The 24,722-nt window shown below is 41.4% G+C and overlaps 3 protein-coding genes across 6 annotated transcripts in view; 2 read left to right on the forward strand and 1 right to left on the reverse strand.

Moving 5' to 3' along the window:
• Window positions 1-204: 204 nt before the first annotated feature.
• Window positions 205-8,620, reverse strand: LOC113590731 (splicing factor U2AF 35 kDa subunit-like). 3 transcript variants are annotated; one of them, XM_081701268.1, is made up of 9 exons: window positions 8,187-8,239; window positions 7,386-7,473; window positions 6,462-6,528; window positions 5,220-5,286; window positions 4,552-4,601; window positions 4,017-4,115; window positions 1,709-1,842; window positions 591-683; window positions 205-476 (listed from the first exon to the last, which is right to left on the reverse strand). In XM_081701268.1, the coding sequence occupies exons 3-9, from the start codon at window positions 6,486-6,488 to the stop codon at window positions 371-373; spliced, it is 576 nt and encodes a 191-aa protein (XP_081557394.1). In that variant the 5' UTR covers window positions 6,489-6,528; window positions 7,386-7,473; window positions 8,187-8,239; the 3' UTR covers window positions 205-370. The 3 variants fall into 3 exon arrangements, with proteins under 3 accessions (XP_081557394.1, XP_081557395.1, XP_035390775.2); XM_081701269.1 differs by lacking the exon at window positions 6,462-6,528 and having other exon boundaries at window positions 8,187-8,620; XM_035534882.2 differs by lacking the exon at window positions 5,220-5,286 and having other exon boundaries at window positions 8,187-8,620.
• A 142-nt stretch (window positions 8,621-8,762) lies between these two features.
• Window positions 8,763-11,477, forward strand: gemin8 (gem (nuclear organelle) associated protein 8). Of its 2 annotated transcripts, none has more exons than XM_081701270.1 (3): window positions 8,763-8,951; window positions 9,366-9,824; window positions 10,872-11,477. In XM_081701270.1, the coding sequence occupies exons 2-3, from the start codon at window positions 9,431-9,433 to the stop codon at window positions 11,126-11,128; spliced, it is 651 nt and encodes a 216-aa protein (XP_081557396.1). In that variant the 5' UTR covers window positions 8,763-8,951; window positions 9,366-9,430; the 3' UTR covers window positions 11,129-11,477. The 2 variants fall into 2 exon arrangements, with proteins under 2 accessions (XP_081557396.1, XP_026886822.3); XM_027031021.3 differs by having other exon boundaries at window positions 9,416-9,824.
• Window positions 11,478-12,863: 1,386 nt separating this feature from the next.
• The window catches only part of gpm6ba (glycoprotein M6Ba), a 34,635-nt gene continuing 22,776 nt past the window's right edge, over window positions 12,864-24,722 (forward strand). Inside the window, exon 1 of the mRNA XM_035534664.2 lies at window positions 12,864-12,991. Coding sequence (XP_035390557.1) covers window positions 12,988-12,991 — 4 coding nt within the window. The 5' untranslated portion in view covers window positions 12,864-12,987. The remainder of the gene's footprint in view (window positions 12,992-24,722) is intronic.

The raw sequence follows: 24,722 nt of genomic DNA on the forward strand, positions 1-24,722 counted from the left end.
CTTAGACACATCAATAGATTGGAGGTTATATGAAGAACACAATACAGTGAAGTAACTAAAATATCCAGTTTCTAAATGGCAATACATTCCTCCATTTCAATTCATCATAATGGGAATTTTGACTAGTTACACAAATGCAACCAGAAGCAAAAGCTCAGATACCAAAGAGATTTTTTAAATAAATAACTTAAAATAAACAAAATATGTAATTAATAATGCATTTTTATTGAGAAACCAGGCTGTCAAAGAAAAAATAAATGGGTAAAAGTAGATTACAACAAAAACCCAATGATTCTAACAAATGTTGGTCATTTGGCATGTAGGGGTGACGCTGAGGGAACAAACAAAGAAAAAGGGTTCCCAGGGTGACTCAGAACCTTCCAGAACGCTCACGGTCTCTCGATCTCCTCCTCTCACAACCTCGACGGCCACGATCACGTGAGCGCCGATCATGAGACCTTGAACGAGAGCGGTGCCTGAAGGTTAAGGGGGAGAAGAGGGGGGGGGGGGGGGTTAAAGACCTTCAATGATCTCCATTAACCATGACAACAGTAATAGCACCCATCGTGGTTCCCAGTGGTTTTCCCCACCTTTTCCTTCGCCGTCCATACAGTTCCCTCCTCAGCTCCCGAGAAATGGGCTTTAGGTGCATGAAGTTACAGAAGCCACCTCTGGTGCACTCCCTGTGGAGAGACAAGGTACTGCAGTCACATATCAACAGTACCAGGCGTCAAAGAAGCACTTATTATTCCATATAAAACTGTGCTGGGTGACTTCTCTTACATGGTTCCATAATCAGAGTTTCTCTAGAGTAAATTTCTAATATACAAATAATTACCTTCACCTGATGCTGGACTGTTTAGTTAACTATAAGAACCTTAGTCAATTTAGGTTGAATGCTACTGAATTCTGGACCAGAGAGGCTTTCCACTAGGCAGACCGCATGTGCTGATCGTATGAGCGAGAGTTGATCATTTGAGTAACTTAAAGAACTTCTACCTGGAAGGCTACTATGAAATTGTGAAGACAGAATATGACAAAAACAAAGCTTATTTATATAGCACTTTTTTACAACAGCTGGTGTCACAAGGATTTACACATGTTCAGGTCCAAGACCCTACAGTGCAAGCCAAAGGCGAGGGCAGAAAGTGTGGACCCACCCTCCTCAACGTAACCCTTCGCAACATTATGCAAATGCAGTTGAACAAAAACAACAAATGCAAACTAGAAGTCACAGCAAGGGGGGAGGGGGTGGCAGTATTGACATTATAGTGTCTAATTCTAAAGAGTGACATGGCAATATTATGTCAATGTCCAGGATGGAAGGCCAGCTCCAGAAGCATCAAAAACTGCTGCTGCACCTTAAGTCAGTTTTTACAGAAGCATCTTTGCCAAACATAACATTGGAATGGGCTAATGTTTCACCTGCATCTAAAATAGGTTAGATCATGGAAAGTTCCCTAGGTGTTCTCACCAAATCAACTCAATATTTCAGATAAGGTCCATATATGGGTGTTCACTACCAATCACGGAGCACTGTTCAGGCTCAGTTATATAATTCCCTTCTCCAACAAAGCTGATTTAAACAGTTACCTTGTGACTTAGTGCAGGGAAAATGCCAAACTGGACTGTGACGTGAACCAGCAGTACTAAGGAACACCTATACAGGCTGGATTTAAAAGAGGGAGAGAGAGAGAGCAAAACTGACCCCATTTCATACTGCCTGCAACAGGCTTCTCTGAAGTCGGTCACAGGAGACAGCTCGGCGTGGATGGGCTGGCTATTGAACCAGCGGTTGTTCAGGTCCATCACTGCCTTCTCCGCATCTTCCTCACGGCGGAACTATTGACATAGTTGAGTAACAAAAGACTTCTTAACCAAACTGCTTCTTAAAGCAGTACTACAATGTGAAGGTGCAAATGACAATTTATTGAGTGTTCAGAGAAGCTTAAAATGGTTTGCGTTTTGTTAAATGTTTGTTTTTCCCTGCATTGCAATACCGTAACTTTAAAACCAATGACATGCAGAAATGCCTTGGTACCCATAACATGCAAGCATAGGGCAGTAAACTATAAAGTTAAACTATAAATAATATTCATAATCAATTCTAAATTTTACAAGCACCATGATCAGGTCTCAACATTAGGAGCTGTTAAATTTTACAAAGCTGCCCCACACCACAGCTTGTAAACGTCTGTGACTTACTTTTTCCCTTCTTTTTTTTGCACTCTGCAACTGATTTTACCTGCTACAATCACCAAACATTCCCCAACACAGCAAATCCATACTGGCCTCTGCAGTGACTAAGGCCATACCCAGCCCCACATTAATGCATGCTCAGTGCCATCAGTTCCATCGATATATGACGATGACAACAGTCCACTTACCTGCCCAGTCCTCCACATACCCAAAACAAACACCTCAGCCATTCCATCCTTATAATGCATTTCCCCAACTAGCATGTGCTCTTCTCATCTACAGTCACTGACTAGCCTTTTCAGCTACTCCAGATAATTCCTTCACAGCTACCCTTATCTTATAGCCTGTAAAACCAAGCTCCACAAGCAAGGACATGGCAGATCCAGCTACAAATCTCTTCTGGGTGGCAGACATCTGAAAGACCACATTTTCTCACCTCAGCCACCAACTGTGCAATTTCAGCTTCTTCCTTTTGAATGCTTCATCTACAAATGGAATTGTTAACTGTAGAAAATAAACTTAATCTGCTTCCTTTTAGAGTACAACAGCATGGACGGCCTCAGTGTAGTTGAAGCAATACAACGTGCGACCTGTAATTCTCCCCCCCCCCTTTCCTCTACATCTGATACCAATTTCCAATCTCACTTGAACCCATCTACTGATATGTATAGCCTGCACTACACTGCCCCATGCACAACCTAAATCACTCAGTTTGTATCACTACTAGGCAACGAGTTCACCTCTATAAACTTGAACAAACAAGTTAGTGAGCCAGGTACCTGATTATGTCTCCATGTATATTGTTCCTGTGTCAAACTAGGCTTAGCTACATGCTGAAAAAATATGCTTCAGTATCCCAACCCTTGTACATCATTTACCAATAGATTCTTCACCTACCACTGTCCAAGGTTTACGTAGTTGGAAGGACATTGGAAGTTGCTCCAAGCAAAAATTTAATGTGACTCACACTCATTGCCTACAACACTCTTCAGGTGATTCTCCAATTCTCTAGATTTTGCCGGGTTTTCCTCGTGACACTGCTGCTTCACACCGTGCTTCCTCTTCCTGTTCACAAATAAAGCTAGTAAGGTGCTGTGGCCTTATTAAACACTTTATACAAAATCACCTGACCCAAGCCTTGCTCTTCCACTTTGCACTGGCCCGACCACAATCTCTATGCTCCAATGCACTCTTAGCCAACTGACGAACATTTTCCCTCTTTTTGTAACTGGTGCAGCCATTTTAATCACTGCATGCTTACATCCTAGCAAAAACATCTTGTGATTTACCTTAGCACATTCCTCAGCTAAACTTGTCAAGATTAGCTCCAGGAACCCTCAGCTATACCATGCCACACTATTCAGACAACACGGCTACCCTAGCCACTTCCTTACTCAATCTTCTCCAGCCTCTCTGCTTAGGTGATCGCAATGTCAAACCATTAATGGCCAACTAATAAGAGGCACCAAGCTAAAGTTTAAGACTGACTTGGTAAAAATGACTTCTCAATGGAATTAATAGCCTTCGTTTTCTTCTTTAGCCCATAATCCTGATCTATCATTTAATACTGCACTATGCTAATACCTAAACTCTTAACTGGTATCTCCAGTACAGAAGGCATCAATTTTCCTTCCATCAAATTTATTTATTTTTAAAATTCCTGCACAAGTTGTTGTAGATTTCTGAACTTTGATATACCATTGAAATCCTGCAATTACACCACATATTGCAAGCAGTAGTTAAGTCTTTATGAGCTAGTCCTCAGGATAATTGGAGATTGTGTGTTTGCATGCACTGTTGGACATGGTGGAACTTACCTTCACATAAACATTTCCGACCAAGTGATCTCCTAGGTTATCACACACGTTCATCTCCTCCACCTCGCCATACTTCTCCTCCATTTCCGTGAAGACTTCCTAATAAGACCAAAAGCTCAGCGTTACTAAACAAGGAGTATTACAAGAATACAGTGTACTTTGTGTTTTAAACCTTTGGCTTTTTTTATTTTTATTTTTTTATTTATTTATTTTTTTAAAAGGCTTTTGGACCCAACTATCAGTATGGTCCTTAACGTGAGCATTTGAGTAAATACTGGCCCCGTTTCTTCGAGCTTTACTGAACCACAGATGTACAAAAATGTCAAAACAGCAACTGTAGTAATGACCAGATCCTGCAAAGGAGTGGCCAGCAAATTGAACACAAAGAAAACGTTAGATGCATGTTCGGAAAATACTGCAAAGGCTGTTTGTGGACCAGTGAGAGCTGGGAAACCCCGTTCTTGGATGAGTACTACTATGAACCTTATGAACACAGGCCAGCTCTGTTTTAGGAAGCTGGGTGTACAGGACTCACTTCGAAAAATTCATCGTAATGCTCTTGCATTTCCACATCGCTGACAGCACCTGGGAACAGAAAGAGAGGGGGGGGGGGAAATGGTAGCATTACAGTAAATGTCAAAATGAATCACTTATAAAAAGTCAATATTTTTAAGTGTTCTTGAGTAAGCATGGGTTCTTTTACTGTACTATCATATGCAAGCAAACAGATAAGCACTTTATCTTCATATTTAACCAATGCCACAATTACTGGGTAGATAAAATTAAAAGTATAAAAATGAACACTACAAGACAACTGACCACATTGCACATTCAAGTGAAATTTAAGGAAACCATCAATTTATAGTCTCCAATGTGGTTGTTTTACAGTTGTAAGGTGTTTTATAAAGACAGGAATAAAAAGGAAAAACACCACGAGTCATGTAAGCTATGTTCACATTGCCTCAAAAGGGTTATAAAAGCAAAACACAAGAAACAAAAATGCATAGTGTATGTGCTCTGCTTAAGTCCTTCCTTCCTTATAAACAAAAGCCTGAAGACTCAGTAGAGCCTAAGCCAGATAGCAACGCCATTATAAAACCTTGTGAGGAGAGCTACACAGTCGGAGTTGTGAGGGCCTTGTAAATCCTTTGTGTTTGGATCAATGGCAGAGGGGTCCTGTAGGCAGGTGGAGGGGCAACTTACAGTGTAAAGCATCAGCAGACTGGGCAGAGTTTTGAGGGTTACGGTATATGTTCAAGAGGGCAATGGTCTGAAATACAAAATGTACATTTTTGTAAAGCAAACTATGACTAGCAAAAAGCTTTGCATTCAGCTACAGTACTGTAATATAGGCAGCGAAAATCCTTAAAGATTTCAACAGTACTGCAATACAGGCAAAAATCTCAAAAGAACTCTGCTTTGTTGAAGGTCAGAGCCCCTTGATTGGAACAAAGATAACAATGCAATGATTTAAAGATGAATGTTGCTATTCCTACGACTATCCTGGCTATTAGTTGTATGGGTCAGGGTCCAACACAACACAGGCCACGTAACATCTCAGATGAATGCCACGGGACACCACTGGTCACATTTCATTATGAGGTTTAGACAAGACTGTTTGCCAGAGAATGTCTTTAGAGAATGACCCATCCTGTCCTAATCCTTCCACATTCTGTTCTGTTGGGCATGTTCTTTGGAGGAATGTCTTGTCATGGTCATCTTTCTTCTGAGTTTCGGGTGTACCCACATCTTGCATCTTACTTACAAAGCACCTTAAAGTTGAAATTACATTAACCTTTCTAGCAACCTCCTGATGTTGCCATGCTTTATTACACATTATGTTTGGTAACCTTAACTCAGAAATTTATTAAAGCACTGCTGACGAAGGACCTCAAACACTGCTCTCTCTATTTATACATCATATATACACAAAGGTATATAAAAACACACACACAAAAGATATTAAAAAAGTGCTGTTGGGTATATCAAGAGTATTTTAGAGGTTGAAGGGTTATCAAAATAATAATTTAAAAAAACAAACAAAAAACAAAAAAAACATTCATTCAAAATTCAGGCTTCGATACAGCTCTACACAGTGAAACTCATGACTACCAGAGAGGATCAAAACATACCACACCGTTACTATAATTCAGCAACGGTACAAAGGTAAAATGATACAGTTAATAGGACTCATCAATCTTCCTTGAAGCAGAGGGACAACATATGTGCATATATGTTGTGCATGTCTGTGGTGCTGTGCAGTGGCCCAGGCCACCAGCCAAGGCTCCTTGTGGTCAGCCTCACAGCTGCAGCTGGATGTGGGTGCTCAGGGTTACACCAAAGGCTGAAAGCAGCCGAAGGCTAATGCTGCTTGTGGAGCAGCGGGACGTACAGCCCCAGACTAATGCTGTGTGTCTGTGTGTGCGTGGAGCAGCGGGACCTTACAGCGGGAGGCGTCGGCTGTCTGAGCATTGTTCTGTGGGTTGCGATAGATGTTTTGAATCAAGATGGTCTGTGAAGGAGAAACATGATCTGCATAAATCTAATACATCCAACAGAGTTCATCAGTTAGAGGTGCAGGGAAAGTCAGCAGAACAACTACGATGAAAAACTCAGGATGACTACTACTCAGTGACTGACTTATGCTGATACTCTGAAGGAAAAAAAAAATACATTAGAATTTCCTCTTAATGTGGGTTAACTGAGACTGCTGCCTTGCAAATCTGTAAACCCTTTTTTGCAGGTGAAAAAAAGAACAAAAACCAAGAAGCACAGAAATAACAACATGTAGGGTACCTGAGAACACTTTTCACTGGGGTTGGTGTGTAGAGACATAGGCCTATTTCGTTGACTAAAGTTATAAATGCACACTTACTAGTTTGGTTCAAGGTCAACAGTACTTGGCTTAATTTCCTGTATAAGGTATGGGTCTACTTGATGTATTTACATTCTACACATACAAAGACAGGTTTGTCTGGGTTTACAGATATAACCATTTAACCAAGGGAGAGCAATAGTGCACTACAAGCAACAGCATACTACATATCAAGAACACAAATAATATATTTTATATAGTATAACTGATTGGGTTTCTTTTTTCAGATCTGCTGAGATTCAAACAATTATTTCCTATACAATAGTCCACGTAGTACCAAACAGTACACAGACTGCTGTACTCTGAGACTGTCGTCAAACACATGCATGAGGGAGGGGAAAAAAAATGCACCGGTCCCCTCGACTTCCTACATGGGACAATATGGTATGGATATGTGGCTACAAGCCACAATCACGCGAACAAGTGTCAGGACAAACCCAATCTGTCTACGTTTTTGACTTACATGGAAGGAAACAACCAAAAACATAACCTACCTGGCTGAAAGTTGGTTTGTTGTGTAGTCTAGAGCACCGATCCCCATGCCGACATGCTCCAATTTTAAAGTAGAAAGAGCAATTTACCCTGGAAAAAGGAAAATGGAGGTGCAAACAGCAGCAGTTAGCTAGCTAACCTGCGTTATTGAGTAGATCGTTAGATAACTATCCATCTATCGAAGTAATACAGCTAGCTAACAATAGCTACCCTAGATCGCTTCCATTAAACTAGACAACCATACCCCAAATGTCCAGCTAGCCAGCTGTTTACTTTTAGCCCATTCAAAGTGGATAGGTTTTGTCTAATGACTACATCCGTTTATAACTTCTAGTATTTAAAAAGTTAACTGCTCTCAGTCCTGGTTATTTCATTGCAAGTTGGCTAGTTAGGTTATGGAAGTGGTGATTTTTGCTTGCAAGCAAATTAAATGCACACCTAAGTGACAGCTAACCGATAGCTAGCTAACGAGACAGGCAAGTGTGTGCAACATCAGGTAAAACTCAACTTAACTATAAAGCTAACAAAACAACCATCTAGTCGAAGTTTAATAGTTCATCACAAATAATCACTGCAAGGGGGCGTTTAGGTCGGTTTCAACGGTGGAGTCTGTTGTGCTTTATGTCTGTTAGCTAGCTTGCTAACCAACTACTTGCACAGGATCACTTTAAATAAGAAAAACCCTGCACCAAATAATGCTTTATTTTGTGCTCATTTCATATGCATGGTTCTCATAGCTATTTAACATAACCTTTCTCGTGCATGACGTAACATCAAGAAAGAAATTCATCGGTTTTACTCACTTGTCTTTCTCTGTACCAAAAATGGACGCTAGATATTCCGCCATCTTGCGTCCGTCAGTTCACTTGTGCTCTTCGTCATCAAGTAGGTTTTATACACTTTCTCCAAGAAAAGCGGTTTTTCTTAAAGTCCACGGAGATCTGCAGATTTGGAGGATGATCCTCAAAAGTAGCTATATTTAATACAAATAATTTATATATGTAATATTTAGATAATAGGATCTACATAAAGGTTGCGTCTGCACTAAACCAGTCTCATACAAATAATGTGATCTACTTGCGCGTTTCCTGCAGAAATTTCTCCGTTATTTATTTCTCGATTAGTAAAGCAGAACTGCAACTCTACGTTTCTCTGAAGCGCCACCAAATAGCACGTGTTTTATGGTGCTATCTGGGTGTTATTCTTTAAACAGATAGGTGGCATTAAAACGTCTACAACGTTTTTTTTTGTTTTGTTTTTTTGCAAAACATGGGAAAACACGGCTATTATTAAGCCGACAGGAAAATTAAAGTTTATTCTCATAATAACTTTTTTTTTTTTTGGTTGCCAATACTACCAAACAAGAAATAAGCAGTCTTCTTATTTGTCGGGTATTTTCCCATAATTCCTTTAAATAGGAAACACATGGTATGGAAGTCTTATAAGCTAACTTTTGATTTCGTTTAGGCGAAAAAGAGTTCTTATTACGTCATGCTGTTTAAACAAACAACTTTTTGTGTCTCCTGAAGTTACATGTCATATTTAAAAAGCAAATCATCATCATTATGGTAAGAACAAATTCCCATTTGTCGCTCAGTGTAGCTTAGCTAGCTAATTAGCTTCGCTTATGACCCTTCGGTAAATAGGCAACTATGCTTAATGCACGGCGCTGCATTGTATTTACCAATCAGTGGATGCCATCTGGAGTAGGAAGTGCATGCTCTAGTGCGCTTGAGTAAAGCAGTTACACCACCTTGTATTATAATGCTCTCGGATCTGCACAAGGTCCGTTTTGAAGTCACTTTTGGTTTTCAAGCTTAAAATACACCCATGTGTGACATTCATATTCCTCTCAATAGATGTGACTTGGGCTGACACAAAAGACGTCATGGCTTGTGCTAGTCAATGTATTGCTAGTTTGACCAGTATATTTTGTTGTTGATGGTGGCACAAGTTACAGTTTCATCTGCAATTTATTGTAGTGCTCTGGGTGAACTTGAAATGGTCATCACATCTGTACCTTCCTGAACAGGCCTCCCAGTGGGACATGAGTGCATGGTATGCCCACCCAGTCTACACCCGCTACTGGCAGCATTACCAGCTAGCCATGAGCTGGCATCGGAGGCACTGGCGGGCATACAACAAGGCCTGGCGAGCTGCTTATGGCCCTGCACCTTACCCTGTGTTCCCAGCATTTGTACCCGGCTATGCAGACTGGCATACTGGGGAGAAGGTGTGGAAAGGCCAAGAGCATGCAAGGGGGTGGGGTGGAAGGGAAAAGAGGGTGGAAGAGGAGGAAGGTGACTCTAACAGCGAGGCAGAGAACGAGGAGTCGTGGAGCTCAGAGGAAGGCGAGATCGAGTGCGATGTCAGCAACATGGACATCTCAGCCGAGCTGCGGCAGTACTTTGCTCAGACGGAGCAGCACAGGGAAGAGCTGAGTGAGTGGGAGGATTGGGTGGGAGGTGGTGAGTGGGTGGGTTGGATGGGAGGAGTGGGAGTGGGTTAGTGGGCGATGGTATGTATGCCAGTATTGGGCTGCTTAAATTGTTGATTAGACCACGCTGTAATGTTTGTAGGCCTAAAACGCTGAAAAGTGGTGACAGAGATTAAACAGACCTAGTTTAATTATTGCAAAAAGAGGGACCGTAGAAAAGTGGTAATTAGTAGATACAAGCAATGATAAATAGTGGTTAAAATATGATGTGGTTTTTTTTTCTGGGATATAACTTTACATACAGGGAAGGATATGGAATCAGGGAAATACAATTTTTTTTACTGTTTGACGAGGGCAAAGGACAAATCTTAATTCTTGAAACTAGTCTAGCTGGGAAATATTATTTTCTGCTTTTTATCATCCACTTTATTGTCTGCCTTTTAGTGGTCAACTGATTAATAAATTGGGCAGTTAATTGCCATTTTGAGATAATCGGCAATGGCTAAAATTCTTTTTGTTTTTTATAAAGTTACATTTTTGATTACCTGTGGTCATTTATTTAGTTGATACATTTTTAATTTAAAAATAAGTGCATTCCAAAGTGCAGATATACTTAAGCAGGGAGAATGCAGGCAATAACAGTGTTAAATGTTCATTTAAATTAAGCAATTTGTGTCTCATTTATTATTAGTGTTGCAATTTGTAACATGCATGGTGTCGTATCATGCTTTCTTGCTCTCCAAATATCTGAATCAGCCATTGTATCAGTTGACAATTGCTGATTTTTATATTTCTCATTCAATTTTTTTCTATCACACATAGCCTGCACACTGTGAAGACATTGTAATACCAACTGTCTAGAGAATGTGTTGTAAAGAACATCATTACTAATAAATTGGTAACATTGTCAGTTAATAATGTTATCAAATTTGCTGATTACATAAATCTGTTATCATTCATGTAGTGAAGATATCCAAGTGTCACCTTGTCAGTGACGCTGTATTCGTGTTTCAGTTCTTCAGTCTTTTTTCCGCTTTTCTGTGCTTCGCAGAGAGGCAGCACCAGATAGAGGCAGAGCGACAGGAGGCCTACGTACCCGCCGACCAGGACCTGCGACGGGCCCCGCCCCGCAGTACCCTGCCCCCCACCGAGCGGCCCGGCGAGAGGAGAAGCGCTGAGATGAAGAGGCTGTACGGCAAGGATGCCGCTCGCATCCAGGGCATGGAGACGGCCATGCAGCTCACCTTTGACCGCAACTGCGACCGCAAGCATCCCAAGTATTGGCCTGTCATCCCGTTAAATCTGTAGTGGGGGTGTTGGCTGGAGTCTCAGTCGGAGAGTTTACTGCAAGCCAGCACATCTGCTAAGCGCCATATGTTTCTAAATGCATGGACATGCTGTATCAGTAAAGCATCATTGTAATATACATTGCTGCAATGTTGCATTGTCAGCTTTTCTCATGAAGTTCTGTAACTGTAATGTTACTTGTAGTCAGTGTAGTCTGCCAATTATATTTTATTCAAGCAGCTGTCAACTTATGTCTTGGTAATTTATGCCTCTTCATTGTTGGACGTCAAGGTTATTTTGCTTGTTAGTAGTAGCCTCAGCTGTTGCTGTTATGTTTCCGTATAAGATCAAATAAATCTAGTGAAGCATCTGTGCATGAGACCAGCTACTTTTTGAATTTCATGTGTTCATCACTCTCCCAACTTTTTTTTGAAGTCCATAAATAATGCTGATTCTGTATGCACTGAATCACAGCTCTTGCAGGGTACCATTCCTCACTAACTGGGTTGGCGTTAGCCCCCCTAACTAATCTCCACTAACACCCCCCCCCCCCCCAAACCCCACCCCTTTTCAGTTTTGTTTGTCTCTTTGGTTCTTTTTTTTTTTCTTTTTTTTTAGCGGCACAAAATATGATGCAGTTATTTTATAAGTAATATGAAAGCTGTTATTTTTATGTTTGAATGGTGAGTGTTTTCTAAGAAAATTGTATTGGCTAAAAATTAAAAGATTTGACATTTGTATTTTTGGTAAACAATTTTACTAACATCAGTTTTCCCAATGCACAGCCATCAGTCGAGATATTGACTTTCATTTAAAGCTAAAGGGTAGGTGAAGCTCTTTAAAAAATTACACTATTAATGGATATTGTTTTTAACTAAATCATTTGCAAATTAATAAGACAACTGAAAAATACATAAACTATGGTATTTGTGCACTGGGGCACCTTAAAGTCATCGTCAAAAAAAGTAGGCCCTTAGCTGTTGGGACGTTCGTTCCACAGGCAGCAGTAGTTGGGAGTCTTGGCTGTTCTTTACGTTCAACCACTCGGGGAACCTTTGGCTTTGTGCCAAACAGTGTGAACTTGAAAAGGGTTCCCAGCCTGTCCGGATTCTGGTTGCCATGGCTGCTTTTCTCCGAGTATCCGGCAATTTATATTCCCTCGCCCTCCCTGAGCAGCCATTCTTACCCTGCACAATCTCGTGTGTGTTCAGTACCCAAGTCCACTTCACTCCAGGCTATATTGGTGGTGTTTAATTTGTCCTGAGATTTTCAGATTATAAAGTAGGTTGTATTGAGCTCCTTGGGTTTTTTGTTTGTTTGTTTGTTTTTGAGGTTTTGGGTTGTTGTTTTTTTGAGGGAATGCACTGAACAAATACAACGAACATCCATTCAGGCATTTCAAATTAGCATTATACCTTCTCTGTAAATGAATGAGCACACTTTACATAAGAAATTTCACACAAATTTGTAAATGCTTCCATTGACATTCATTTTATTTTCTTAAAGGCAGCATACATTTAATTTACTTCAAAAACCTTCAACAGATGTGAATACACACACTGCCACAGATTTCAGACAGAGCAACATATCACAAACTTAATTCATCACTTCAAACTGTCAGGCCAATGCAATGGTATGTTAAAAAAACACTTCAAAACAATACTTTGCGTGCCATGGCAAACCCCCCCCCTCCCCTTTGTGCAGTCTATGGATAAGGGACCCTGTGTGGGTCCCCCGAGCGGTGACGTCACTGAAGTGACCCAAGATGGGACAGTGGGCACAACACTGGAACGCAACTTTTGTTTAGTTGTGCAGGACTGCCGTGCCCCCCTCTCACTCCTCTAGAGCACCGACTTCCCAGACTTTGCAAACTCAACAAAATGGGTAAGTTTTTTTTAATTTGGAGATCAGTCCCAAAATATTTCCTTTCATTGAAACTTTTAAAAATAAAAACGAGCCCCCAGGATTTATGAAGTGGGAAGGAATGGCAGTGCACTCCTGCACTCGTATTTTTTGGCTACTTGGCTGCATAACCACGGTTTGCTCCTACAGGCTACATCCTTTTCACCAACTGTTTTGATTAGGCTGGATAATTGAACAAATCGTTTGTCAGCATTAAGGGTCACCATAAATGGATTCTCTATTTGCCTGTTAGGTTTGTGTGTTCTATTTAAGTTGTGTAGCACATTAACCAAGCCTTCTTTCCCACTGGTTTTGAACCTGATTCACATCATGTGCATAACCTTGATATACAAAATTAGTATAATTCCAAATCTGCATAATGTAATTATATAATATTTTCATATTAAACATTTACACATATGCAGAAGTCACAAAGCATATCCCAGTGTGTGTCTCAAAATATTGTTTGGCATTTCAGTTTTTTTTCCAATTTCATTTCCTTTTTTAATATCTAGCTCAATATTGTTCAATAACTTAATATTGTTCAGCCAGCCGTTCTCTTTCTGTGTTAACTAGGGTAAGACTAAACTGCCTATGCCTGTGTGTGTTAATGTGTGCTGGCTATAACCCTGCATCAAGTGAAGTGAAATCATGGGAAAGAATGTCTAGCTTTATTTGTCCTCGGTGTGTCTTTCGAATGTTAATTTTCCCAGAACTCACTGTCCGCCAGCACTCTGTACCCACTGACGGCTTGATAGACTTTGGCATTGGTTGCCTGACACTAGCTTTTCTGCAGTGAAGATGAATCTCATGTAGCCAATTTTTGGTTGGTAAGGATCTCCTAAACATCCATCAAACCTCTTCTGATACATTCTGAAATTTGTTCTCTAATGGAGACTGCATTTCTCCACTGGGGAAATGTACAGATGGTTATAAGAAAAGTCTATCATGGCTTCTCAAATGATGAGTCTCTTATTTCATAATATTTCGATTTTTTTGTTTTACTATAAAATTGAACCAAACTAAAGGGAATCCACCAGCTGATGCTACAACTCTTGACTCACTTATCATGGTCACAGGTGATACTAAGGAATATGTAGTTTCTTAGAAATTATCCATTTGAGCGATGCATTCTAACTGGGTTATGGCCTGGAATTTCCATGGTGGTCTATGTCTACTCCTTGTTACTACTGTTGCAATGTGGGGTTTCACATTAGTTGGATGAGGTCTTACAGCTTGATTTTATCATCTGCTTGATCTTGTAAAGCTTTTGTAGTTTAGGTCTGTAGCTGAGTATCTGGAGTATTTGTTTGGCTCCTAATTGTCTTAAAGCTTTAGTCTGCAATTGAAGTGATAATAATTTGCCTGTGTTTCATTCTCTGATGTTACACATGAACCATGATGAGATGCCTGGTTCAAGAACTGAATTCACTGACTGTAGGGCATTTTTTTCTCTGGGCCTTTTCGCCTTTTCTATCTTACATAAAAACAGTGACCTGAGTTGAGGAACAGAACAAAGGAAATGAAAAGAACAGAGATGACTGATGGTGAAGAGCTAGTCCTTTCTCGCTGATCCTAGATCAGGTTTCTTATTCTGGTTAGGACCTGGACTCAGAGAGCTGAAGCTGTTCCTGAACCAGCATTTAAACACAGATGGTGGACACTGACAATGCCTAAGCCTCAGCAACTTGCTCTAACAGCAGTGAGAATCTTGTGACTCTCTATTTAGCCTCTTTGCAGCGTCTGTTGCCTAGCAACAACCTGCCCACCCGCCCCCAGCTAATCTCCACACAGCACCTCACCTCGCCCTACTCCCTACCATTAAACGCAGACGGAATCACGATAGCTGGAAAGAATGTTGCTCCACCAGTCGCGTCTGCGACCGTTATCCTGTAAGTTCTGACAAAATACTCCTGCTATTCTCACAGGATCTGTGCAACATTTAACACTTTTGGTGCTATAAAACAAGAGGTATATGCAACAATTTTCCAGACCTAGTGAACATATAGGCAACCACTAGAGGGTTCCAAAAAATTATAGTCACTAATACTGGCACAATTTCCAGTCATTTTTGTGCAGGGCTGTTGATGTTGCTGGGTGCTTTAACTCTACATTTCATATTATTTTGGAAGCTTTAGTACAGTTCCAAAATGCTTTTGTGATAACATCACATTAAAATACTATCAAACTATGATGGCTAAATGACCATCATGCAGATCACGATGGAATTATGATGGCACAATTTATTTATTTATTTATTTATTTATTTATTTTAATCTGTCCATTTACTTATTATGTTGATGCTAAAGCTGTCCAAGTGGCATTTTGAATGGTCATAGAACACTGTGAATTTGGAGGGTGTCAACTATTGATAGTCATGTAGATCAGAAATGCATTTTTATCTCATTGTGAGAACAGTTCCTGAACTCTCTCATAATGTCTACAAGAATAGTTTGAAGAAATATTAAAATTGGTATTTCTAAGTTTTCTTTTGCATCAAGTCATGCTAACTGGTGGTGAATGAGATTGTTAGCAGCATTCTGCAGTGCAAATCTAAAGAACCCAAGGACTCAAAACACCTTCAGGGTCAGTAAAAAGACCACAAGCTTTGGCTAAAATATTAATGTAATAAGATTTTGGTGGCACTTCATCAGTTGAGTTGTCTCACACATTGGATAACTGTATGGATCAATGGTTGAACTTTGATGGCTCAGGAGACAAAGGTGAATCTCACCTACATCTCATTTAAGTATTAACTTTATCACAGATGTTTCTCTCAAATTCTTTATTAGAAACAACATCAGACAAAAAGTCAGTCAAAGTTAAGAGTTTAGATTGAGAAACTTAGTAGACCACTGAGGTCTTTTACATTGAGGTCTTGCTTTAATTTGTTCCAAGAATAATACTTTTCTGTCTGTGAAACAAAATCAGTATAAAATAGTCTAGAGCAGCTAGCAATTATACAACCATTAGTAATACTAAAACTGTAGAATTACTATAATATTACTATAACACACCTACATTCAGGCACTCCATAGGGAAATATAGATAGGAAATATAGGTAGGAAAAGTACAGGAAAATAGAGGAAAATAATATACAGAAATACAATCTTTTCTTCTATTTTCCTATACTTTTAATTAAAAGCAACTGATGATAAGCTACTTCAGAATTTAGATATTAATGCACATTTTTGTTATGACAGAGCATTTTAAAAGATGGTTTATTTGTGTAATGAAGTCCTTCTTTCTCAGTATCTGGTGTGATGCTATAATTACCGAACAACTAGTTGCAAGCCTGAGGCTGATCTGTTTAATCTATTTGTTTTTCTTGCGTACTCTTTCCTCCTTAGCAGCAGCACATGGCATATATTAACATGTTGGGAAAAGGGTGTAGCAAAAAAGTATGTTTTGAATGCAGACAGTGCGGGATGGTGCATTGCTGGATGATGTCTTGAACCAATCCCCTTCCTTGTAGAATGTTTGGGAGTTTACACGCATTCCTCTTTATGAAACACCTTGAATTGCCTGTATGAAATGTGCTATGAACTTGCCTTGCGTTGACTTGAAGTCAAAATGAGACTCTGCCCTAACAAATGTGGGATAAAAAGATTATGGACTAGCATGAGGATTTTAAACAAGACCAAAAAGATAATTTAGAGAGGCAATCAGAGAGTCATGGGTTCTTTTACTCTTTATGTTTTTCTTCATGTCTTATGAATTGGTACAGTGTGGTTCACACAGAAAATTGTTCAAATGTTGTTCATATAGACAAATAAAAGTCTTCTTCCAGAATAGGGGCAGGGCTCATTATGGCACAAAATGGTGCCTGTGTGATCTGAGTTTGGAGTGTATGGGGACTGGGGTGGTTTGGTCCCCTGGCCTATTGCCCATGTTCCAGTTCACCCCCTCTGGCCATCTCCATTCTGTCTTTGTGTGTTTGTCACACCATGTTCACTCCAGGACACCCCCCCCCCCCCCTTAGTAAACTACAAGTGATGTGGCTTACTAAACAAAAACAAAAGCGTCTGGGGATCCCAGAAGCAGATGTGTGTGTGTGTGTGTGTGTGTGTGTGTGTGTGTGTGTGTGTGTGTGTGTGTGTGTGTGTGTGTGTGTGTGTGTGTGTGTGTATGTGCATACAAGTGAAAGAAAAGGAAAATGCATCGTGCCAAACTGTGAAGGAAAAGCAGTCTTGTAGTTACTCATGACCAAACCCTCACTTAACTACTAAGCTTTCATCCATCTGTAGCCATGAAGCACTCTACATTAAAGCTCAATAGCTCCAAATCAGTGAATACGTCCCCATTCAGTAAACATACAGTACCATCTTTGTGATTTTTGTGCGACTGATATGTGATTCATTTTCGGCACCACATTAGCGAGAGTCTTAGAGTCTAGAGTCCTAGAGTCTTACCTCCGCCAAATACACGTGCACTGATAATGGCTTTATTTACTTGAATTACCTAAGTCCCATAGCAATGTGCATTGGTCCTATAGGAGTTATGTTGAGGCATCTCTATGGTGATGAGGTGACTGACAGCTGAGGATAGGCTGGGGTGGGGGGCGGGGGTTACATAAGAGGGCAGAGGCCTGTGGAGCCTCAAGTGGGTTGTTTTTTGTTTGTTTGTTGTTTTGAAGACTAAACCTAGTGTGTTAAAAGTATCAGAATTACAATCATTTGTCAGTGGACGTATCACTGGGTTTTGTGTGTTTATGTATCTGTGTGAGATTTGGGGGGTTTTCAGTGGAAAGTGTTTAGTTGTGAGAACTAAGGAATTGTTATATTGGTAATACAACTGGATACATTTATTCCTCATTTTACACATTTGTTCACAAATACAACACCTGCACAAATAAACACACACTGGGTGCACCCAAGCATACATTCGATGCACAGATGCTACCAGATAGAACCATAGAAATTCCATCACATAAAGGCCAAATTTAACCAAAACCATGTTTACAATTCAGCAGTGTCTCAACATGTAGACACAGTGGTCTCCATGAATTCCTAGCATGACCTATCTATTGTAATGTTCCTGTGACAACATAACCCAGAATTGCACAATAGAGGAAGCGCTGAATAAGATGTTGACTTCATAATCTAGGTCAAAATCCATAAAGGATAAAGATAAAGCTTTTTATCCTCCCCTGGGAAACACAAGTTTTACAAATTTTTGTTTTCTCTGCTCACTATCAGTTTGATAATTAGCTGGTGTGTTGAATCAGGTGTGTTAAATTAGGGAAGATACAGAAATGTGTGGTACGTGAGGCCTTGGGGGATTACTTTAAGTACACTGTCACAATTATAGAGATTGAATAAAATACAACACTTTCACTGCCAAATTGTTATTTTTGACCATGGTTTTGTGATACTGACCCCTGCTCAGTTTGGGGTCACAGGTGAGATAAAGGGACCATGGTTAGAGAAACAACATTTTGGACGAGTTGCCTCAGTAGGGCTTATGTCTGAAGCTTAAGTGTCTCCCCCTATTGTGGTAGTAGGTGGTTCTTGGTTATCCTTATTAGTTGGCCATTTACGAATTGAGCTTATGTCAGATTTACAGCTCCAGATGCGAACCTGGTCATTATATTTTAAGAAGGATTGCTTGACAACAACAGTGCTGTTCATATTGGCATGTCATTCTCATCAGTTCTCACTATTAGTCTCTTCCCCTTTCTACTCATTAATTCCTCTTAGAGTAGCAGTTACAAGCTACTTAGGCAGCACTGTACCTGTCACAGTCTAGGCCTAGGCTCTCATCAAACTGACACAGAATTAAATCCAGCTGCAAGCGAGTGATGATCACCTTCCGTCAGCACACCATCGCCCCTCGTCACCTGTGTGTATTTACAGCCAAATACATCAGACAGAGTTCATGATGAATGAACTCTGTGCAAAAAGAAAATAATGCAAAAAGAAATAAAGCAAAATGAAACTGCTGCTTCCCGAGGGTGCAGGCTTTTTATAAATAGTATACTGAGTTCTGAGTGACTCCCTCCTCTTCTTGAGCTCCTTCCTTCCATAAAATTGCATATGGTAATGTCAAAGTAGTGATAAATGTTCCACCTGTTCTCTAGAGAGTTAGCATAACAAAATAACTTTCCTTGTGTGATGATCGCTAGGACACGAGTACATTTAGACCCAAGTGTGGAAGTCTGTATTAGTTTCACAATTCAGATAAGGTATGTAGGAATATTTCTTAGAGAATAACGCAGGGCTGATGTTAGTGACAGGGAGATCGCTAGGCAGAGAATAGTCAGGCAAATCCAGGGTCAGAACCGGTTGGCTGAGTCCAGAAGGTAGCGAAGGGCTAGAAGCGATGCGTAGTCTGGGGAAGAAACAGAGGTAGCGAGGAAAGTCAACAAGAGAAGAATATGCTTGGTATGCATACTGAGATGGCAATACTTCACAAAGAAGTAATGGAGGAGGGAGTCTATATACGAGCACAGAGAGTGATTAATGGGAAGAAACAGGTGTCGCACATTAGTACTCAGGAGAAAGTGATCTGCTTGGTCTGGGAGTCTCCCTGGAGTGGGAGAATCTGGGTCTGGCAAACCTAGTGGGATGGGCAGAATTTGTAACACGGTGTAGCAAAATATAATGTTAGCCCAGCGCATTATCTCAGTAGATCAAGTCACAATGCAAGAAAAAACCTTATGCAATTTATGTCTATTATCTCACTTAGAATGAACAACTAATCAGAAAGCTCCCTCACAGCTAACCACCAATGCTGATTCAAAATGCACAGTTGGCCAAAACACGAGGAACAACTAGAGCCAACAGTGAGGAACATACTACACTGAGTAAGGGCGACAGTCACCGATGCAGCCCACAGTTTGATGCTGTTTGATGACCAGTAGTTGTGTCACTGTGTCCCTAGCCTTAGTGAAAAAATGTTTTAGAGTGTTGTTGTAGCTTTAATATCATTAGCATAACAGTACTGTCACATTGTTATTCAAATATTCTTGCAGTACCCAGCGAGGTTGCTGATTGGCCCTTTATATGGGCCAGCACTCTGCGCTGACTGTGAGCTTTAATAGCATTCTTGTCATTGTTTATAGAGACTTCAAAGAGAGACCTTGCTGTATCCTGTTTCCTGTTTACTTTCCACATTAAATCTGTCTAGAGTGCATGAAAGAGGCGTAATGGCCTTGTTACTGGGAGAAGATGTGTCCATTGTGTCTGTCTGGTTCGCATTATCCAAACACAGCTATCAGTATGTGTGCTTTAAATAATTGCTGAAATCTGCACATTTGCTTTTTCAATAAATGCCCAGGGCTTTGGACAATATATTTAGATTGTTGACATATATTTATTAAAAAATACAGCATGTGCAATATAATTAATGCAATAATATTATACATTATAATTATAATTTGTCTGAGTATTTTCATTTTAGAAGTGATTTGTTGCTGCCTTTTGTGATTTCTCTAGATGTTTTTTTTTTTTTTTTTTTTTTACAGACCTGCATTTTTAAAGTGAGCTACATAAGGCATCATAAACAATTCACAAGGTACCTATAAATAGCACATGATACTAAAGTATTATCCAAGACCCTTTCTTGTGTTTTCTCTTCATGAGTAGCATTGGTATTGTTTATAAATGTGTTCCCAAAACATAGAGTGTCATAAATTAGACACAACAGATGATCGATCTGGACATTGCAATTCTATACTTTTTTATTTACTGAAAGAGTCCTAAATCCCTAGTCGCCTGACAGGACATGAAGTAATAGATATGCAATTTACATCAGGATTAATTTGGTAATAAATTATTTAGTCATAAATTAGTCGTAACTTTGCGTATCCCTATCATATAAAGAATGGCTAGACAAGCCAGTGTTCATATACAATTTTAACAGGGCACTGCATTTGTTGCTATTTTTTTGATATTTTAACAGGGCAACATCAGCTCAATGTAAAGTCCAATAACTGATTGTCAGTTGATTTACCAACTAATGATTCTGTTGTTTTTTAATGAGCAAAAAGCCCCAGGGGCCCATAGACTCTAGTCACGACAATTACACAATTAGGCACTTTTATTGTCGGCCATTTTTCCTGCGCATTATGAGGATGTTGCGACATGTTCTGTTTTCAATGGCTCTATCTGTCTCAGTAATGGTCTCAGTAATGACTTGCAGCCTATGTCTACAGCAGCCTGACCTATTGTCTGTGATAGCTTATAAAACACTAGAGCTCGGGTTGAGTCACAAAGCAATGGAATAAGTAACTGTTTTTCAAGGGAAGGATTTGAGGGCATGGGGTGTGGTGAAAAGAGATGGCTTGTGTAAAAGATCCATGGGGTGGTAGATGGAAATCCCCTAATTGTCTGTACCCCTTTCCACTGATGCCAGTTTGCATTAGAAGTGCTGTGGTTCTTCCACTGGGGGAACTAATGTTAACCATATTATACATGTGCTTTGGACAATATGTGATGGGTAGCATCCAAATGATGTCTTTGCTGCTACTGGAATGACACTCTAAATTTGTGGGTCACAGCTGCAGCTTAAGACCTTGTTTGACTAGTAGCAACACACACACACACACACACACACAAACACACAGAACATAGTACAACTCAACCACGAACACATATGAGCCCCACCTCATCAAATCAGTTCTAACACACTGGCCTCATACCAACAGTCCTGCCCCTTGTCTCATATCATTAGTCCCACCCCTCTTTCACATCCTGAAATCTGGTTGGTTGTGCTCATATAATGGTACAAACATCCCAAACAGAATGAAGCAATGTATTTGGGATATATCATTTGTACATCCACACTGTATCTAAAACCCACATTGTGAGAAAAAAGTCTACTCTGTATTTAAAATATAATTTTTAAATTAAAAAAATCTCTCTGACTGTTTCATTTCATTAGAGAATGCTTTTTAGGCTGCAAAAATAGTCCACTATTCCAGCAGAAAACACCAACATGGAAAAAGAGTTAATACAGGCCATCATGCTGTGACGTTTGCGGCATGGAAGAAGCGAGAGGCGGGGTTGCAACAAAGTGCTCTTTATTATCCATCGGTATTTAGCGATGAAAACACTAAACACTCAAACAGTCGTTCTCTATGAGCGAGTGCAGTTATCAGATGAGACTGGCGTCTTAGGTCCACTAATGTGCAGCCCCGTCTCTTGGGATCTGTGGGTTTAAATAAGCATATCATGATTAACGACCAGGTGAATTCAATTAGTACTCTGGCGATTGTGAGTGGGGCAGGTAAGGGGTGTGATCCATAGCAGGAGTGGGCGTGTCCCTCCTGCTAGCCAGCTGACCAACCGTGATTGGGGGGTGGGGTTCTAAGACCCCGCCAACCTCCTGGTGTGTGGCCGACCCAGCCGCTGAGGGACAGGCTTCTGAGCATGTTCCCAATGAAAGGAGGCGGTGCGGTTGTGGTCCAACACTTGGGAGGCCAGTATCCAGCAGCGCTCCTCAGGTCCATACCATTCCCAGTCCATGAGATACTGGACCTGCAAGCCACGGCAAGGGCCCTTACCGTGTATGCAGGACCTCCCTCTATCTCCAAGGGAAGAGGCAGAGCACTCGAGGAGCTCTCCCCTTCTGCGAGGGGACCCTCCACAACCGGCTTCAGGGCCGACACATGGAAGTCCTGTGCCTGGGCAAGCCAACGTAGTAGGTGACCTCATTAATCCGCTCCGAGATGGTGTATGGACCCTCGTATCTCACAGCTAGTTTCCCCGTGGAGCCTGCACGTCCATCCTTCATCGATACCCACACCCTTTGTCCAGGTTCGTAGATGGGGATATCCCCACGCCTCCTATCCACTTGTAGTCGGCTATGGCTCTGCGCAGTTTCTGGTGGACCTCCTCCCACACCTGCTCGCTGCGCCGACACCACGTCTCCACCCCCGGCTGGTCAGACGTGGGGGGATTCCATGGATATAGCGGGAGCTGGAACCCTAGTTAAACTTGTCGCTGCATGCCACAGTGAATTCTGGGCATATTCCGCCCAGGGGAGGTAGGTGCTCCAAATCTCAGGGTGCATCTGGCAGTACAGCCTGAGAAACTTGCCTAGTTCCTGGTTTACCTTTTCGACCTGCCCGTTGGCCTGGGGGTTGTAACCAGATGTCAGGCTGACCGTGATGTTCATCTTACCCAACAGTTCACGCCACACTCTGGAGGTGAATTGTGGGCCCTGGTCCGAGATGATGTCCTCTGGTAGCCCGAATTGCTGAAAGACGTGGCGGAAGAGCTGGTCCGAAAGAGCTGCTCTCTCCTAACATGGAAGTTAAACCTAGTGAAAAAAAGCGACCACTGGGCTTGCCTGGAATTGAGCCTCCTCGCGGTTTGGAGGTATTCCAAGTTTTTGTGCTCAGTGATGACCAAAAAGGGGTGTTGTGCTCCCTCTAACCAGTGGCTCCATTCCTTGTTTCATGGCGAGGAGTTCACATGTGGTCTCCCACGCCATAGTTCCTCTCCGCAGGGCTTAGTTTTTTTGAGAAATAGGCAATTGGTTTTAGTTGCCCTGCTTTGCCCTTGTGTTGGGATAGTATCACGCCTACCTCTATGTCCGACGTGTCTACCTCCAAAACGAAAGGTTTTTCCGGCTCAAGCTGCTGCAGTACCAGGGTGGTAGAAAAGGCTTCTTTCAGCTCCAAGAAGGACCTCTCCACCTCGGGTCCCCATCTTAGCTTCTTGGCTGTTCCACGGAGTAGGACTGTAAGAGGTCTAGCCACCATACTAAAGCATTTAATAAAACAATGATAAAAGTTAGCAAATCCCAGGAAGCGCTGTAGCTCCCTGCAAATTTGCAGTCTAGGCCAGCCCCTTACTGCTTCTACCTTGCACAGTTGCATGTGTACGCTGCCCTCGTGGATGATATACCCTAGGAACCTCACCTCTTTCTGATGGAACTTGCATTTCTCCAGTTTGCAATAGAAATAGTTCTGCAGGAGGGTGCGGAGGACAGCCCGTACTTCACATACATATTGGTCCCGGGAGGAGGAATAGACCAGGATGTCATCTATATATGCAACAACAGATAAACCCAAGTATTCCCATAGGACCTCATTGATATAGGCCTGGAAGACAGAAGGTGCAGTGGCTAGACCATACAGAAGCACCAAGTATTCATAATGTCCCAAGGCTGGGCTGAAGGTGGTTTTCCACTCATTGTCCTCCTTGATCTGGATGAGGTTGTACGCACTGCGGAGGTCCAACTTTGTGAATATACGGCGTCCCCTTAATTACTCGAGCAGTGTAGGGACAAGGGGGAGGGGGTACGGATATTGCACCAACCGTTCATTGAGTCCCCGATAGTCCACACAAGGCCTCAACCCTCCATCCTTCTTCTTAACAAAGAAGACACTTGCGGATGCCGGGGAGATGGAGGGTTGGATTAAACCTTGCTGGAGGGCCTCCTTGATGTATTGCCCCATCGCTCATTCCTCCTCTTGAGAGAGGGTAAACCCTACATCGGGGAGGAACTGCGCCCTCCTTCAGCAAGATGGCGCAGTCCCATTCCCGATGTGGAGGCAGCTGTGTGGCTCTTGTTGGGCTAAATACCTGTGCCAGGTCACTGTATTACTGGGGCACGGTGAGGTCGTTTTCGGCTTCGGGACTCTTGATGGACATGGACTGCAGAGACACCGTCTGGTGGAATAAGCATTTGCCCTCATAGGCTGACGTAGACATTGCCAATGTGGAGAGTCGACGACTCAGATGTACCACTTCAACTTCAACAT

The sequence above is a fragment of the Electrophorus electricus genome, chromosome 18, assembly GCF_041902795.1.
Source record: "Electrophorus electricus isolate QZ-2024a chromosome 18, ASM4190279v1, whole genome shotgun sequence".
In the NCBI taxonomy this organism is placed as follows: domain Eukaryota; kingdom Metazoa; phylum Chordata; class Actinopteri; order Gymnotiformes; family Gymnotidae; genus Electrophorus; species Electrophorus electricus.

Excerpts from the sequence above, each read along its gene's own strand:
- LOC113590731 (XM_081701269.1), bottom strand. The coding sequence starts at position 8,230 with ATGGCGGAATATCTAGCGTCCATTTTTGGTACAGAGAAAGACAA. Across the intron at positions 5,287-7,385 it reads ACAAACCAACTTTCAGCCAG|ACCATTGCCCTCTTGAACAT; the intron begins GTAGGTTATGTT and ends TTTGTATTTCAG. Across the intron at positions 477-590 it reads TATGGACGGCGAAGGAAAAG|GCACCGCTCTCGTTCAAGGT; the intron begins GTGGGGAAAACC and ends CTTAACCTTCAG.
- gemin8 (XM_027031021.3), top strand. Across the intron at positions 9,825-10,871 it reads GCAGCACAGGGAAGAGCTGA|AGAGGCAGCACCAGATAGAG; the intron begins GTGAGTGGGAGG and ends TGTGCTTCGCAG.